The sequence below is a fragment of the Gouania willdenowi genome, chromosome 5, assembly GCF_900634775.1.
Source record: "Gouania willdenowi chromosome 5, fGouWil2.1, whole genome shotgun sequence".
NCBI classification, from domain to species: domain Eukaryota; kingdom Metazoa; phylum Chordata; class Actinopteri; order Blenniiformes; family Gobiesocidae; genus Gouania; species Gouania willdenowi.
This window is the reverse complement of record NC_041048.1, coordinates 2,793,938-2,813,833: the sequence shown is the minus strand read 5'-3', so window position 1 is coordinate 2,813,833 and position 19,896 is coordinate 2,793,938. Positions and strand designations below refer to the sequence as shown.

The following is a 19,896-nucleotide window of genomic DNA, read 5'->3' as shown; positions in this document are numbered from 1 at the left end:
CTGGCCATTCTGCTATACCGTATTCTTCCAGGAGATTTCGTCGACTGGAGATCTGTACATTTCTTGATGCAGTGTTAGAAAAGACGTGTCGACACTGTTGGGCAAGTTCAGGAGGAAGTTTTTGAACAAATTCTTCTTGAGCTTCTGTATAACTCTTCCGGTTGTTGCCTCCTCCCACTGTTCCATGTTTAGCCTTCTCCCGATTTGGACATAGATAGATGTGATGCCCAGAACTTCCCTTGCAGCTTGGATCTTTGCAGATGAACTCAGTCTTGGAACAGCCATCACAATCTGAATGAACTTCAAGGCATCTTTTGCATCCTCCAAGCTTTCTCACTGCATCCTTCTTTTCAGACAGCTTTAGCACGCGGAATTTTCTGCAGAAGTAGAGCTTTCTTCTATGCCCTCCTTCTCCACAGACCACACATCCCAATGATTGGCTGCTGGCTTGGTTTGAGGCCCTGGTTCGGGCTTGTCTTTGTTCGGGCCTAGACTTGGGTGGCTCGTCACTTAACTGATCCAGCTGTTCATAAATGACTTCCTGGCTCTTAAGGAAAGTGAGGAGATAGTCAAACCTTCGTGCTTGAGTTAGGGCATTGCCTTTTTCTGCTGCATGAAGAAGCCACTCCTTCTTTAGCACATCAGGGAGCTTACTTTCAATAGACCTGATGACAAGTGGATTTTTTATTGCACCAACTTCATCAAGGTCACTCAGGTCTGAGAGGGCTTTCTCAACTGTCTGTATGAGCTCAATTATTTTCTTTGGTTGATTAGATCTAATAACCGGGGTACTTTGGATTTCTTCCACAATCTCAATAGCAATACTTGTTTTGTTACCAAAACGGTTTTCCATGACACGAAATATGTCATCTGCGGTGTTGTGACTTGAGAGACGAAGATCTTTTATAACTCTCTCATCAATGCTGTCGATGAGCTGGAATTTCTTTATTTCTCTTGACCCCGATGGTTCACCTTGAGCTTGGAGTGACTCCCAGTCCCTCCTCCAGCGATAGAACTCACGTCTAACTCCAGTAAATTTGGGCAGGGATGCTGGTTTTAGTCTGATGATTGGGGTTGAGTAGTTGACCAAAGATGCATCCATCAATCTTGATGACTCTTTTCTGGCCTTTGCTCGAATGAAGTCTGCCTTCCTTGATGTGAGCTTGGGGAGGATAACCTCAAGTTCTCTGATTCGACCATGAAACTCCTTATGCTCTGCAGGGGGCGCCCAGCATTTCCACTTTATTTGTGACTTCTTTGCAGTCTCCACCATGCTCTTGAGATGCTCAACCATGAAATCAAAGGCTTCTTTGTCTTCACTGGGTTCAATGGTCATCACACGTTCTGCCTCGGTCTCTGCTGTCTGCACTGCCAGCGTCAGCTCATCTTCTCCATAGTTGGCCCACAATGTACTCTGAATTAAGTCTTTCAGCTCTTTTAGTTTCTTTTCACACTCAGTTGCAGTTTTCTCTAAGTCGGCTTTTTGCGCCTCATCTAGCGCTTCTTCGTTCCGCTCAGATTCATTTTCTGCCATGTACTGGGCTTCGACATCATCATTAGCTTCAATGACTTTGTTTGTCTCTAGTGTGAGTTTTGTGAAACTGTCTTTGAGCTCCTCCTCGGACATCAAAGTGTGCATTCTGGTCATATTATTTGCCAATCGGGAGAATTGACGTTTTGCAGATGTTCGGCTGGCTTTTAGTTGCTGCAAATTTATAGAGGCTGCCATTTTAGGTCTCACTGCTCTCAGGCCAGTACTTGAAGTTTTCTTCCCTCTGGACCTTGCAGATTCACCACAACTTATTCTGGTTCTTATCCAGTATTTACTGGTTTTTCACTGTCAAGTCAATCTCAATTTTTGTGCTGTTCCTGACTTGAGGGAACTGCTCTTTATTGGATGTGGATTCCTGGACTTCACTCAATGAACCAGCCCTTCAATTACTTTTCCTTTTTCTTTTTATTTCGTAATTTTTGTGGGTCGGAACATCAGTTCAGGTGAAAAACCTCAAAAAGAAAATAAACAGTACAAAACCAATTAGACAACCATTTGTTGGTTGAAATCAAATTTAGCTTTTCACCCTTTTTAACTAAATTCTTTAACAAAATCAGATTGTTAGTAGTAAGTTAACTTAGTACTTTTATCTCTGCAGTTAACATGGCACTGGAAATAAACATGATAACCCATTAAATTAAACAAGCATCAAACTCAATAATAATCCTTGCATTTGCCAGTAAACAGTAAATAAATTGCTAAACTTTATAAATAAATTAAGAAGAAAAAAATGCATTCAACTTAATTTTTCAATCCAAACAATGTCAATCCGTTTCCTGTCCATTTTAAATGAATTGTCCACCTAACAGAAGTTTTTTATGCTTGTGGTTATGTAGGTGCTTACCAGCTGCCCATCCATTCATAATAAGAGTTTTTGCACAAAGTTTAGTCCCAGCTGAGGAAACAGAACTTTCTTCTCTGAGGCATGCATTGCCATTGCCTCCATGCTCCCACAGTGGCTGGTTTGTGCTTAAAAAGAATCAGGTGTGCACACTCACATGTGGGAGGGGCTTCCACAAGGCCCCTCCCCTGCTTAGCAGGAGGGTGAAAGGCAGCTCACAGGCAGTTTGACAGAACAATAATATACTATGATATATTACAATGTGAATATACGGGTGCTGGTCATGTAATTAGAATATCATGATAAAGTTGATTTAATTCAGTAATTCCATTCAAAAAGTGAAACTTGTATAATATCTACATTTATTTCACACAGACTGACATATTTCAAGTGTTTTCAAGATACTGAATTTGGGATTTTCATTAGTTTTCAGTTATAATCATCAAAATTAAAATAAACATTTAAAACATTTACCTATATACATACATATATGTAAATGTCACTTTAAAAAAAGGCACTTTTTTCTCTACTGCGTATGATTGAGAGAGAGATTTTTTGTCATGTTGTTGATGATTTAATGTGTTTGTTGATGATTTAAATTGATTTTACTGATGATTTTAAATGTTCTTATTGATTTTAAACAATTGAATGTTTTATCATGCAAAGCACATTGAGTTGCCTTGTGTATGAAATGCGCTATACAAATAAATTTGCCTTGCCTTTAAAAAAATATTGCACTAAAATAATGTAAATCAAACCATTACACCTGTTATTTATTTGTAATGTAATGTCATGTGTTTGATCGTTTATATATGAAGAAGCTGGTTTCTATGCAATTAATGAAGATCTCTTTTGGAATGATTAATTGAACAATTTAAATCTTAAAAGGCCAATAGAACAATGCTAGTATGTTTATTTATTTATGACAAATTGTCCATATCTCAGCGACTATTATGTTTCTATGGCTTTGTTTTTCTCTTTCTTCACCTAAAAATGCTTTGAACCTTCTTTTAAAACAGTGCATTGGAATTTCTCTTTATTACAAGATAGACATTTCTATTAAAAACATATTTCGTTGATCTCCTATACGCACAACTGTTGTTTGCCTATTTCCCGTGACTCTTCTCTGCTCTCATAAATTCACACACATGCTGACTCAATTGATTCATCGGTGCTGCCGTCACTCGTACATAACCTAAAAGAGCCGTGAGAGAAGTGAAATACTCCCAGCGTGAATTCATGACAAGGCTGTTATACAGCAGGAAAAGAGCCATTAGTCTTAGCTAGCATAATGCAGCTTTCAACCAACAAAAGCACCTGTCGGGATGACTAAGATTTAGAACAAAGTCGTCCTTCACTTCACACCTCCTTTAATTCCTACACTTTTAGGAGGTTTCAGTCGTGAAGAATTTAGAATTTAAAGTCTTTGTTAATGCCTTTGTTAAATAAGCTAGTCTGGATGTGTCAGACAAAATGTACAGTTATGTAACACGTTCTAGTCCAGACATGGTCAACTGGTGGCCAAACGCATTCCATAAACACATTAAATGACAGAAGCACAAGATCAACAAAAATACACAGAAATTACATAAAAAAGATAGAAAGCAACAGCAAAAATACATGAAAATGACTAATATACCAAAATACACAGAATGGCTTAAAAACATACAAAACAACCAAAAAACATGACTCTAAAAACACACAAACCTTTCCTGCATTAAAGGTGCAGTCCGCAACTCTCTTGCCCTGCCTCCAAACTTTCCAAAGCCCCTCCCTCAGAGGAGCTAACAAGCTAACGTGAGCCAGACAGCAACATCACAGTAATCTAACATGCTCTGTTAAAAGAATATTACTGCAGCGCTTCTCTCTCTCTATGTGCACACACCTCAGCAGCAGCAACAACACAGTGTCACTTACAGCAGCCATACGGAGGCTGCTGCGCGCACACACACAAACAACACATGCACCACAGAGTTCTAGAGTAACAATTACAAATCAAACATAATGTAAATCAAGCAGCAGTAATTACATTTCAAGCAGAAAAGTCACCAATTCCATCTTCTACTCCTCCAGAACAAAAGAAAAGATTGCACTACAATTCTTATCGATGTCTAGAGCCATTTGGTGCACGGACTAAAAACAGGAAGTGTATCAGAGATGACGTAGAGCACACGGCATTGTGGGTGGTCAGGAGCACCGGCGATGACACAAAACAGGGCATTAAAAGCACCAAAAGTACGTCAACTTGTTGAATTCGTGTACGTGTTTTGTTCTTTGGACTTAAAACCAAAACATAAATACAGTGAAATCAAAAAGCAGATTTAAAATTCATATCCTAAATGCACACCTCCCATATTTATTGGTAATAAATCTTGGTACGGGTCCCTTGCGTACAGTAAACATCTTATGTATAAACTTAAAAGGAAGAATCACAATTGGAACGTCATTAACTTTCCACTTAAACATCTGGATAAAATAAAAGGTTTGTCAAAATGTAAATGTATTTTTTTTTAAAATAAAATAACACCAATTAATTCAATTAAAAATGAACCATTACATTTAATCTGATTGGTCGTCTGTGATCATGTGATGCATTTGATTGTTGTCTGCTGTTATCTATAATAATAATTTATTCAGTAATGGTTGGGTGTATAAATGTATTGAATTAATTTACCTAATTTAAAATGTATTTAAGTAAAAGTAAAATTACTGATTAAGAAATATACTAAAAAAGTAGAAGTACCCATAAAAGCAACTCAGTTACATTAACGTGAGTACTTGTGTTTTTTTTTTTTAGCTCTTAGTGTTTCATACTTTCTTAAAAAGTCGCTGCATGTTCTTGTTTTACTCAACTCGTCTATTGAATCTGTGCATTTCCTCTTTTCATATGGATATTGGATATTTTACTTTGAAAAAAGCTGCTCACATGAAAAAAAAAGAAAGGAAAAGTAAGCGTGGTTCCTGAGAAATAAGGTAACGGCCAATAAAACATGGTATGCTTTTAGCCTCTGACAGAGGCCATTATTTTCAAGTAGCAGCATTATGTTAACGCTGAGAGGGAAAAGGAGCTGTCAGCAACATGTCAACGTTCTGGACCCAGAGAGCGGAGTTCACTCATGCATTAAAAGCAGTAAAAAAAAAAGCCTTTGGTTATGAAACACATTGGATTTAATGTGTTGAGTTTACAGCAGTAAGAGCATAATGTGCTTTCAGTCCCAAAACAACGCGTCAGATGAACCAAACTCCAGATATGGACCATAGATTTAAAGCTGCTACTCACAATAATTATGACTGTATATATATATCAATTAATCAAAAATAATTTACTCTAAAAAAATGGAAAAAAGGTTGAAATTGCTGCGTGAAAGTTTGTTTTAATCTCCACTCCAAAAATATTCAAAATCACACACAAAATCACTGCAAAAATACACACAAATGTACAAAACAACAACAGAAAATACATGAAAATGCCTAATAACACATAGAAACAAAGCAAACAAATTGGCGGTTAATGTGATTTCTTGACATATTTTAGTTCTGGTTTATTCTCTGTGATTTACACCTTTTACGTCTTTTTTTTCTCCAGTAAATGATTTCATGTCCAGAAGCTTTGATTGAGGATGAAAAGTCACACTGTCCTACCTAAAGCTAAATTTAACTAATCTCATGTGTGGCTCTTTTTTTCCAGCTCCGCCCACTCCCATCGCACCACCGGAGCTCCTGGCCGTCGGTGCCACCTACCTGTGGATCAAACCCAACGCTAATAGCATCATCGGGGACGGACCCATCATCCTGAAGGAAGTGGAGTATCGAACCACCTCTGGGAACTGGGCGGAGACCCATGTGGTGGACGCTCCCACCTATAAACTGTGGCACTTGGACCCCGATGTGGAGTATGAGATCAAGGTCCTGCTGTCCAGACCTGGAGAGGGGGGCACGGGGCCAGCGGGGCCCTCACTGGTGACCCGGACCAAGTGTGCGGGTGAGTACGGCAGATGTTTTATCTGGACGTTTTCATTTACGGTCATATCGTATGTTAGAATAGAGTGAAATTACTCTCTCGTTCACATCTGGAGTGGACTGGCCATCTGGTATACCGTATCGTACTGGTGGGCACTACGGGCTGGTCTGATACGCTTTGGACAAGCAAGTGGAGGCAGAAAAAAGTGGGAAAAACGTAGCAAGAAAAGAGTGAAAAGTGACTAAAATGGACCAAAAGCAGTCGAGGAACCATGTGGTACAGTATGTAATGGCAAAGGGAAGATTTAATGAGGAAAAGGTGGCAAACGGTGAAAAAAGGCAAAAATGTGGAACAAAAAGAGGAAAAATATAGGGCTTATTTGGATGAAAAGTGGCCCAAAAACTGGATAAAAGTATCAAAAAAAACTTTCAAAAAATATGAAAAAAAGGATATTTATTGGCAAACGAGGTTAAAGTCTGAAAAAAGTGTCAGAACTTTTTGAAAAAGGGGCAAAAATGGGACAAAAGAAATGGGTTCCCACATGTTAATAATTAAAATCTAGGCATAAAGAGCCACATGTTGAGAATCACTGACTTAATAACAGTTTCTACATGGTGGCTGATTACTGTATGTAGTGGGCGGAATTTTTGTCCCATTTCACCCCTGGTTCACGTGTCAAACTCATGGCCCGGGGGCCAAATCCGGCCCTTAGGAGCATCCTATTCGGCCCGCAGGAGAAAGTAAAAATGACAGAAAAAATGAATAATTGTGTAAATGAAACTCAACAATATTTCAAAGGATCACAGTTTTCCTGGTGCTTATATCACATGATGGCTGTCCTTTTTAATGTTACAGTCTCACAAAATCAACTTTTCCTGAGATTGTTACATAATGTTTCCCTTAATTAAATACAAATTGGTCACAAATCTGGGAAATTTGAAGTGAAGATGCTGTTGGGACTGATACAGTATCTGTCACTTATTGCTTGGATATTGTCAGTTTCTCTCTTATTATTTATTGTGGAAGTATAAACTATGGTACAATAATGTTGAATTTTCTCATTTTCCCACATAAAATCTGTGGCCCTTTGGAGATGGAGAAAGTGAAAATGACAGAGAAAACATGACTCATATTTGATGTAAAAGCCCAACTCAGCAATAACTATAAACTCTTTGTACAAAACATCACTTAAATTCACTATAAAATTGTCTTGTTACATTAAAAATGTTTCTATTATATCCTAAATAACTCTTCACACCAGTATTGAGTGTGAAAATTCACTCACAGGTGGTGGTAAAACTGAATTTAAAACATATTTTAATATTTCCTAACTACTTATGTGTAAGCTATAGACCTGTTTTGCATTTCATTAAATTGTAATGGAAAGTTTCCTGATGAATTTCCATGGTAATTACAAATACAAAGTCAATTATCTTAACTCAATTCCAATTCAGTTACGATTACAATGGTGACAGATTCTTAAAACTACAAATACGATTATAATTATAATTTACCTCAACCCTACTATGTACTATAAGGACATTTAGTATAAGGATAAAGATTTATCGTAGAAAGTGTTTGTTTGGGTGCCGTACGGACAACCCCCGGTGCTATTGGTACGGTTACTGAAATACATAAACGTAGTGTCTTAGGTTTAGTCTTAGTCACATGACCTAAACTGGCTAAATAGGGGCGCTGCGTACAGATAGAATGTCGGTATATTGATACGACAATCGTACTGATAGCTACTGTCATTATAGTGTTTGTTAAAGTGGACAATATTTGACATGATAATAGGAATAAACACCCATGTGTTGTTGAAATGAGGACAAAGTCATCGTTAAGGGTTAAATCGTAGCAGTTGGAGCTGAAATAAAGTCTTTGTTGGTGTAAATGTGGAAAAGTTGGAGAGACGTCTCACAGCGTGACGGAGACGATCAAGACACGGAAAAGTAGAAAAACACGTTCTCTTGTTACGACGGTAAAAGGTAATGATAATTGGGGTGTTTAGAATGTCCCCCACAGATGAAGATGAAGGAGGGCTGGAGTGTGAGGTTGGAGGAGGTGAAGGAGGAAGGAGAAGATGGGGGAGGTTGGATGGGGGCAATCACGGCTGATAATGACCGTCCCAGCGGGGGCGGAAGGACACGACGAGTGGCCGTTCATTTGATTAAGTGACAGCTCATCACATCTCTACTGGGCTTATTTAGTGTGTGTGCGTGTGTGTGTGCGTGTGTGTGCGTGTGTGTGTGCGTGTGTGTGCGTGTGTGTGCACGTTAAGAAGAAACCCAACAGTACAAAAAAATGTTTCCTTATTAATTCTTCTTGTTCCCATCTTGTATTTTTACCTTATCTTTACTTTTCTTGGTGACTTTGCCACTTCTTCATTTTATTGTGTAATTGTTTTTTTTTTTTTTCATAAAGTAAATGTTATTGTTACAAAACCGGACAACGTTAGCTATTTTTTCATTAAAGCAGAAACGCAATGAGATAACTAGCGGGAAACAAAAATGTCATAAATTCCCGTTTCAAGGTTTACCCATTTCTACGTCACTTTACGCTTTTCTCCGTTTCATCGACTTCATCTTTTTAGATGACTTTACTGGACAATAAACTTCACATAATTGTAGCAAAGATGCTAAATAGGGTCAACTAGCGTTATCAGTTTTACATTTGATATGCTTCAGAGCATTTACGTAAAACGCTGAAAAACTCACGAGATAACGTTATGAGAACAACGTTAGCCACACTGCTAACCCTCAGCCACACGTTTACCACAGAAACCACCATTACAATGTGTTGCATGCTCCCTAAATGTTATTTGTGAAACCTTTAACTACGCCAACAGTCGTAGTCATGTGACTAGAGGTGTAATGGTCGTTTATAATAATACATCATCAGCTTTGCATCACAATAAACCGAACACATTAAAAACACACTTCAGATGAAGCGTGTATTTTCAATCACAGGATAACATGGTCACTACTCGATCCGTGACACATAGCGAGATATTTTCAATGGGATCATGGGTGGAATTGGACTTATTTGTCACACTTGTCACATATTAGGGTGGGAACCTCTGGATACCTCACGATACGATACGATACTATACAAAGCTCACAACAGCGATTATCTCACAATATGACGACACTGCGATTATCGATGTACAGTATTGGTCAGAAATCAATCTATGATAATCTATGACATAACAAGAAAACAAAAAGATTAAGTGAAATAATACAATTTTTATTTCATATCTCTGAAAGTGTCCTATGAACAGTGCAACATTTCTGTCAATAAGCGTAAACATACCAATGTAAATAAATATGTATAATAGTGCTTTATGTAAACAATAAATGGTGTCTTTCTTACCAGTGACATCATTATAGTGAAATACTCTTGTAAACAATATATTGGTTCCTTCAACAAACAGTGACAACATTTCTGTGAAGACGTACCTGCACATTTTAGTGAAAAAGCAGAAAAGGTTTTAAAAAAAAAAATTATTCAAAAAATCTAAATAAAGAATTCAAAAAATGAATAAATCAAAAAAAAAAATTAAAAAAAATCGATACCTAGCGGGAGCATATCAGTAATCAATCGTGCAGAAAAATATCGCGATATATTGCTGTATCGAGACATCGTCACACTCCTACTTTATGGTAGGGCTGCACAATTGATGATATTTTTGGTTGCCACAAATAAACTAACCTGATCATCGGCAATATTTACATTTAAAATACAGTCTGTGCAATAGTGTAATTATTCAGTTAGTCTTTGGTACATTTAAAAACATGTTTTTATTATTATAATTCAATTTTAAAGTTTAATTTTGCACTGTAAACTGAAGACATATTGTTTGCATTAAAAACACAGATTCTTCCCTAATATGATAAAAAAAAAATTGTGATTATAATCGTGATTACAATATTGATCAAAATAATTATGATTATCATTTTGACCATAATCCTGCAGCCCTACTTTATACACATTCAATCGCAAATGTGTGATATTGTCGTGAGACACACACGTGAGGCATTTCCATGTCATAGTGTGGCAATTTGAAAAATAATAATTTTTCAAAAGGTGATTTTGATCATTTTCAGTTTCAGAACTTGTTTTTTCATGATCACAAACAATAGGAGCCACATGTTATATGTCCTATTGTATCGTGAGTTGACTATTTTGTTACATCCCTAGTGTCCAGTGGTCAATATCTCATGGATTAGTCAGTGCGTAAGATGTCAGAATAATTGAAATATGTGTATTTGTTTTTAATCTTTATTGTAGTTTGTATTGTGTGCATGTGTTTGTAGACTTGTCTGACATTTTAGTGTGTTTTGTATAAATCTAATTCTAGAGATAATAAATGTCCACAAACTGTTGATTTTTCTCTTTCCCTTTCAGATAAATTCCTCTTTTTGTTTTTTTCTTAATAAAAAGCTGATAATAATGTTACCATTGGTTAATACGCAGCCCTCTGTAAAGTCCTAATTCACCTGCGGACATTTACTCCAGCGTTCCACCTCCCTCGCCCCCTGTTTTTATGTAGTATATTTTAGTGTGAAGGATGGTAATGTGAGCGTTGGCTAATGTGCTACTCTATAAAAATGGATTTTTAATTCACCTGCAGGATATATACTGATTTGGCTGACACGGCTGCTTTATCATTCTGCCGAGCACAGCGTTATATAGACATTTAAGGCAGAATATGCTTTTAACATCAAAACCCACATGTTTTGAGCACTTTTACGGATTAGCAGGAATATTGAGTAACTGCCTGCATTAATGTATGTGTTTGGTAAACAGGGATTTTCAGTTAAAAAGCAAAGATCAGGTCACAGTTTGATGCTGTTTTAGAGTCACTCTAGACATTTTATTACCCAAAAAAATGATAAAAATGATGTATCTGTGTGGCTAATGAGTATTTGATCTATTTTTCAGTCATAATTAGTTTAATTAAAGGGTCCACAGACAACCACAACAAGGAATGTAGAATTAAATCAGAAATTAAATGAAACAAACGTGTGTAAAACATTGTGCAAGACTTTTTCGTGTCCTTCATTTTCACTGACAGGGTCATAAAAATTATATTTTTTTTACTCGTTATGTTAATTTTCAAAATAATAATACTACCATATTGAAAGATAGGCACCAGCAGACCCCTGGGATCCTAAAATAAAGGAACAAGCGGGTCAGAAAATGGATAGACAATAATAATGCATCAGTTTTATATAGCGTTTTATCATAGACACTCAAAGTCGCTTTACAGAATTAAGGCATTATTCTTTCACTCCACACTTTGTGGTGGTAAGCTACTATTGTAGCCACAGCTGCCCTGGGGCAGACTGATGGAAGCGAGGCTGCCATAGTGCGCCATCGGCCCCTCCGACCACCACCAACACTCACACACACACTACATTCATACTAGGCAATGTAGGTGAAGTGCCTTGCCCAAGGGCACACTGACAGATACCACTGTGGCACCTGGAATTCTCAGTGGTCTCCATCTAACTACTAACCAGGCCCAGACCTGCTTAGCTTCTGAGATCTAACGGGATCGGGCAATGACAGGCTGGTATGGATGAATGTGTTACATTTTCATGCATTTTTACTTAATAATCCGAACATGGTCATTGACTGAAAATCAGACAAACAACCTGCAAAAAGATTAAAATGCTAAATTTCACGTTAAGATAAATATCATCCTGGACTATTTAGGGTGTGTTATTGCATTTAGCAGCAAAAAAACCCCCCAAAAAACTGTGACACAGGGACCAGTTTGGAAACAATAACGTACGACTCATACTAAGTATACGAGAAATACCAGGATGTATACCAGTGACGTGCCATCAGGGTAGGCAAGGTAGGCAGTGCCTACCCAAGGGTGAATTAATATTTTGATTATTTAATTCTAATTTTTTTCTTTTTCTTTTTTTTTTAATTATAAATTATTTATTTTTCCATTTCCAACAGCCTACAGTACCTATAAGTTTGAAAGTGTCTGCATTTTGTGCGTTTCATAGCCCAAATTACTAAACAGCGCTGTTTCCTGGAACAGCTGCACAGTCTCATTCTGTTGTAAGGCAGAGGGAGGCCACGCCCCCTCCCAAAGGCACGTCACTCTTCTACCTCCGTTCCCATTGCGAGATTTTACGTGTTTGCGCATGCGCAGTCAGGTCCCCAATGTGACCTCAATTTACGCGTAAAGGCAGCGTAGAGACCTGCCTTTGTACGTAACTGTGCTATGCTAAATGCTATACGTAAATTCACTGTACATTAGTGAATTGATATCACGTGACTGCTGCTGCTACGTTCTGTAGCTAGTGGGCGGGATAACACTACAGTCAGGATGACAGTGATAGAGATGATAGAGAAACTTTGTTTTGAGGAAAAACAACAGCTTTTAAAAGTTGGAGACCAACACCTGAGCTACCAGAGCTTCAGCTAAGGTAAGATCAGAACATGTTTCATACTTTTCACAGTGAATAGAACAAAAGGAAGGATTGACTTTGTGGATGCTCCTCACTGAGGATGTTCTAAGTTGTCATTTTCTCTGTGTTTCTGTGTTTCAAACACAAACAATGGAAGCGCTGTCGTGTCATGAGATATATGTTGTTGGGAGAGTATGGAGGCTATATTTAATAATTATTTATGTTTCTTTAATGGTGTTTAAGATTTTGTGAGACGGCTAAACACTTGTTCATGTGGATCTTATTGGGTTTTTTCTTTCTTATTATGAATTTTATATTTTCACAAGCGCATTGAGATGACTTTGTTGGAAATTGCTTTATACGAATAAAATTGATTTGAATTGAATTGAATGAACACTTAACAGAAACATATGAAATTGTCATTGGTGGTCTCGATTTGCAACGTGCCTACCCAACCCTAGTGGTCACAGCACGTCACTGATGTATACTATATGGGGACATTTTTAAGTATGCACTTTAGGCACACTAGTCATACTCAACCGTCCCATGATGCATTGAGTGGAATGTAAAATGGTCCTGGTCCCATCTTCAACCTAAAAATCAAAAATCATTATTTAGAAAAATAAAATCCATTAGTTTTTTTTAATCTATTTTGTGAATAGGGCTCTTGTTTTGAAGTTAACAGGAAGTATAGTCTGTAGCACATCGGAGGGTCTCCGAAAATCTCTGAAATGTCGGCATGAGTTTTATTTTGTTTTTGTTGTCATTTTCTTTGTGTAAGTAGTTGTTTTATCTTTTTTTGTAATAATTTTCTGTATTTTTGGATTTTTTTTTGTGTACTTTTTGCATTTTGCTGTCGATTTTTGTGGTTTTTGGAGTTATTTTGTGTGTTATGTCGGGGTATGCATTCTTTTCTAATTCTTGAAATACAATTTTTGGGGATTTGTTTTGGGGGTCGCACACAACTAGCCCAAGGGCCACATATGGGCCCCCGCGTCACCAGTTGCCTATGTCTGGTGTAAGGCCTATCTTTGTCAAAAAAATAAATAAAAAAGAATCAAACATCCACTTTTCAAAATGAAAGCATATCTTTTTTTTTATTTATTTTTTTTAATTTATTTATTTTTACCTTTTTTGTAAATAAGGCTTTTTGTCAGCAGCACAATCGTGGGCAATATCCAAATCTCCAAAATGTGTGAATGAAATGTGTCTACGTGAGTTTTATGGATCAAATGAGCACATGTTGATATTCTACTTGGTCACTTTCTCACTTAAATGTTTTCAGAACTTTCAAAGTAAAGGTGGAGAATCAACAGATATTTATCCTCAGTGTGAACAAGGTTTTTGTCCTTGTAGGTTCCAAATGCATCTTGGGAAACTTGGAAGTATACTTCAGTGGGAACGCTCATCATCCTAATCATACTATTATAGTATATAGTAGACAGTCTACACTATAGTATATAGTAGACAGTATATACTATAGTATATAGTAGACAGTATACACTATAGTATATAGTAGACAGTATATACTATAGTATATAGTAGACAGTATATACTATAGTATATAGTAGACAGTTTGTACTATAGTATATAGTAGACAGTATATACTATAGTATATAGTAGACAGTATATACTATAGTATATAGTAGACAGTTTGTACTATAGTATATAGTAGACAGTATATACTATAGTATATAGTAGACAGTATATACTATAGTATATAGCAGACAGTATATACTATAGTATATAGCAGACAGTATATACTATAGTATATAGCAGACAGTATATACTATAGTATATAGCAGACAGTATATACTATAGTATATAGCAGACAGAACAGTATATACTATAGTGTATAGCAGACAGTATATACTATAGTATAGAGCAGACAGTATATACTATAGTATAGAGCAGACAGAACAGTATATACTATAGTATATACTGTAGCAGACAGTATATACTATAGTATAGAGCAGACAGTATATACTATAGTATATAGCAGACAGAACAGTATATACTATAGTATATACTGTAGCAGACAGCTCCAAAGTTGAGCATAACTAATACTGTTAGCAAAGTTATGCTTTTCAATAAAAGTGTGTGTGTGACTAAACCTCGATTAGATCTGATCCTCAAAAGATCCTGTGCTACAATGCGTCAACATTTTTAATGTTTTCTTGGTCTGATCAAGGATTGGATGAGAACACACACACACACACACACACACGTACTTTCTCACCTTGGGTGTTACTCACCCTGCTTGCTCACAGCTTTTCAAAGTGTTGATTACAAACGCTACACTGCTGTGAGTGTAAAGCGTGTGTCACTGTTTATTCAGTGTCAAACACACTCGTACTTCCTCCGACGTGTGAACGCATTTCATCTTTTCTATGTTTACATTTGCTACTACTGTGTTGTTTTTTTTTTAATACATTATCGTATATACTGTATGTGTGTGTGTCTGTTAGCCTGTGCTAAAGTGTGTCATTCATGTTTCTGTGTGTGTCGCGTAGGCAAACTTCTCCTCCGAGCTTTTAAGTCTCACTCAGATTTTTCGGCTGTTCTCACTTCATTTCTCAGACGTACAAACTTCACACCCGTGTACTCCCTCTTCTGCTTCATGACAAGCATCTAACAAAACCCTTGAAATAGAAACAGAAAGTCTGTTACCAGGAAGACTTTGATGTATTAATGGGTGTTTAGTGGATTCCTGTTGTTTGAGTTACAGAAAGAGCTTTGACTATTGGAATTGTTGAAATATTTTGTGCAGGAATCCACTGTTAAGCAGCAAATTTAACCAAAATGTAGCATCAAAAACTGAAGAAGTGTTTCTACATTTAAGATCATTGTATATTATGAAGTTTGTTACTGTTTTTACGTAAACAAAAACTTTTTAAACCTATATCTTCTCACAATTTTTGCTCAAGTTTGTGTTTTGTAAACAATTCAATCTTTATATTCTTCATTCATATTATACATTATGTTAGCACTCAGTGATGAATATAATAAACACTATTTTGGTGTTTAAGCTCATGTATTGCTTTCATTGGTTTATTCATATATCATAATACATTTAAAGTGAAAAACTGTGCTTTTAATGTCAAATATTGTTGTGAGATTAATAATTACAGATACTGTACATTTATTTAATGGAGTCCCACTTTTAGTTTTTAGACGTTGGATTTAATAAACCTGGCCTCGGGTCTTCATCTCAATAACTGAGTGTAAAATAGCGTTCATGTTTCAGCACAGCAACACTTACTTAGTGTGAGAGCGTCATAAAGAGGGAGTATAATAGTATAATATGTCAGCTCACTTTACAGGTTTTTAACTAGATTTTTAATTGTCACGTTAAGCTCCTAAATACTTAATATGAGTGTGGGGGGAAACTGTGCAATTATGCAAATTGATGTGGCTCTATTAAACTGACAGGATTTCATATCCTGACACATGTCCTAACAGAACGCACAAAGGCACCACGCTGGAACGATGACAAGACAAGAAAATTCATAAAAGGAAGTGTAAGACACGCTGTGGGAGTGTGTCTGGCTCAGCAGGTGAAGGACACCAGGTCAGATTTAAGGGAAGCAACGGAGGGGATAGAAAAGCTTTTTGAACAACTTTAAATGAACAGCTGGAAAATGAACAGCTGTTTAGAAACAGCAAAGAAAAAAAAAAAGTTTAGCAAAGTCGACATGAAAATGCACAGTGACGATGGCTGGGTTTGAAATCTCATACTAACGTTCATTTCATCCATCGAACTCGAGCAAAACACATTTCATGCCCACATTTTGAAGATGTTTGGAGACCCTCCGTTGTGCTACTGACTAAACTTCCTGTTCACTTCAAAACAAGAGCCCTTTTTACAAAAAGGTTAAAAAGCTAATTGAAGACAAGAACAGATGCTTTTATTTTGAAAAGGGGATGTTTGATTTTTAGCTTGAAGCCATTTTATAGTATAGGACCATTTTACATTCCACTCCCTATGCATCATTGGGTGTTTTAGTATGACTAGTGTGCACACCATGCATACTTAAAATATGTCCCTATATAGTATACATCCTGGTATTTCTCAATCTTCCCATACTATCTAATGTGAAGGTATAACATACTTCTTTTGACGTCAAACTTAGTATGAGTAGTATGTGTTAGTATGACATGTTGAACACACCTTTACTCTCCTTTAAACATTGTGCTGACACGCTCTGGTGGCTGAAGTTAGCGAGTAATTACAGACTGTTGAAGGATTTCTATTCTCAGGGTTTGTTGTGTCTTTAACAGTCTGTGATTTACTTGATAACTTTAAAGGTCCAGTATGATGCTATTTTTATATATCTCCATTTGTTTTAAGAACCCCAAAAACACAGTATTTGAGGTTTTTTCTCTCAAACTCGCCTTTTTTCTAGAGTTTTAGCCTCTGAAAAGTCAGTTTATTGATGCTTCTAAAAACAGGCTGTTTTGGGGCCTTCATGCACATGCATGAGTGGGCGTGTCTGTAGACGCGGACTTCATACCACAGCTTTAAAACCATAGTGGGTTTTTTTTAGCTATCCACACACTCTTGTTATTGTTTTTAGCCAAAAAAAACTGCACATTACAGTGAAACACATGGATATTTAAGAGGCTATTGTGATTGTGAGTCAGACAAACACTGTTTCAATGTGTGTGTTTATCACATCAGCAGCAGTGGAGTTAGTCAGCTGAGTCAGCTGTTTAAACACTCATTGGAGCTGCTACGTCACTTTCTTCTCCTCCTCTGTTCTACTGATTACAGGAATAGTCCATTCAAGGTGATCGTCCACTATTTTGTCCGACCACTGAGTCGTATTGGGTCAGATCATGTAAAAGACGATATGAGACGATATAACGGGTACTTAAAATGGAACTGATTGTAACTGTTCCCTGAGTTTTAGCTCTGAGGTTTTTTGAGAGGGAGGAGCTTACGTTCGTATTGGGTAGGAGGAGCCAGGATTGTCAGGAGGAGGAGTTTCCATAATGTGACGTACATCACGTGGTGAGAAAAATCTAACTCACCCTTTTGGAGCTGATTTTTTACAGAATGTGGAATAACAAGGAATGTATATCACTGTAGCAAAACCATTATAAAGTTATTTTTTTCCTAATACTGCCCCTTTAAGAAATAATGTATTTTCTGAGACATAGATATTTTAATAAGTACATGAAAAACAGACTTTAATGATGAAAAGAAGGAGAGGAACGCTGAGGGAGGAGAACGTGGATAAATAATAGATGGATTAAACTCCCTTTATGCAAACCTATTAGTAGTACATTAGTATGACATAACATGGCCATTATGACACAACGTTGACTTGTTTGACTCTATGACTTTGTCCCTCGCCTGAAGAGAATCTGGAGACATTTACAAGTTCATCTGATAAAAGTTTAAAAACAATGTAGGCCCATTATTATTCAAATGAGTGTTTGATAATGTATAAAAAATGAAAAATGCACACACTGAAAACATTACGTTAGCTAGTTAGCATAGCCCCTGTCAATGTGTAGTGTTCTTTTAATTTACCAGCTCAACCTAGCAGGCAATAGGCTGGCTGACTTACTCAGAAGACAATGCTTATCATATAAACCAGGGTTTCTCAAATGGGGGTACGTGTACACCAAAATGACAACAAAAACACACACAAAAATCAAAACAAAAGATTGTTACCAGCAACACACAAAATGACAGAGACACACTAAATGACAGAAAAATACACAAGATTACTGCAAAATACACAAAAAAATAAAAAAGATACAGAGAAACAAACTAAATGACATAAAAAAAAACAACCAAAAACACACACAGAGACAGAATAATTTCAATAATACCAACAACGCACAAAAACTACAACAAATACACACAAAATATACTGAATAAGTAAAAGAACAGACAAACAACAACAAATAACAAAAAATGAAACCAAAAACACACAAAATGACACAGAAATGATCTTGATTCGACCATGAACTGAAAATACAAGCATCAGTCTTGCTTCCACACCAGGCGGGAGATGACCAAAATGATTAAAAACGAAACAAAAATATAAATACATATATTTAGGAGGCATTAAATACTGTTTCTTTCCACCTATTTACAAAATTATATTTTTTAAAATGTGTCACTCATTCATTCCATCATTATGCTCTATAGTTGTTTTTATTTCATAGAATTCTGAGCAAAATGTTGAAGTCAGAAATCAAAGAAAGGGGTACTTGAGCTGATGTAAACCAGTGTGGATGTTGATTTAGACTGTAGTTACAGGCAGAAACCTTCGTTTAAGACAGAGCAACAGAATGTAACAAAGGAACGTCACTTTTCTCCTGTGAGTGTATCTCTGAACATCTTCATTATAATAAATCAAGAAATAGTTCCCAGACTCCATATCAGGCTCAGACCAATGACCTTCGAACCAATGCCACCCATTATTCTGTTGGTGGATCAATCAATAAATAAAGTTTCTAAGCTTTTAATTGACCTCTGCACACTATGATCATAGACGCAAGTTGTTCTGATTGACGTTGATGTGGGAGTACATTGGTTCACGTTTATATCTCAGAGGTCAGCAGCAGCTGTTGGTTTGTTTCAATCCGATGGGAACGATTCATTCACACGCTTTAGAGTCGGAAAACACACAAGTCAAATCCAAAGGAAGCTTTGCACACTTTACATAATATATAGTGGATGGTCAAGAGGGGCTATGGAGAGATCTGTGTGTGTGTGTGTGTGTGTGTGTGTGTGTGTGTGTGTGTGTGTGTGTGTGTGTGTGTGTGTGTGTGTGCGTGTGTGCGTGTGTGCGTGTGTGTGTGTGTGCGTGTGTGCGTGTGTGCGTGTGTGCGTGTGTGCGTGTGTGCGTGTGTGCGTGTGTGCGTGTGTTCTGTGCACGTTTTGTAAAAAGAAAAAAAAAAAAAAAAAGCAGAAAGAGACCCATTACATGAAATAGGTTGAGCTCTAATTGGACACTCTTTGCTAATTGACATATTGGGACATATTTGCGTTGTTTCCAGGGCAACAAGCCTGGATCTCTATCTGTGAGCAAAGCACGAGTGGAAAAGAAGAAAAAAAAAAAAGGGACAGAGGAAAACAGAAAGAGAA

At 36.8% G+C, this 19,896-nt stretch overlaps 1 protein-coding gene across 1 annotated transcript in view; it reads left to right on the top strand.

The window, feature by feature from the left end:
* The window catches only part of ptprt (protein tyrosine phosphatase receptor type T), a 341,442-nt gene that overhangs the window by 114,170 nt on the left and 207,376 nt on the right, over positions 1-19,896 (top strand). The window contains exon 8 of the mRNA XM_028445860.1: positions 6,082-6,375. Within this exon, the coding sequence (XP_028301661.1) occupies positions 6,082-6,375 (294 nt within the window). The remainder of the gene's footprint in view (positions 1-6,081; positions 6,376-19,896) is intronic.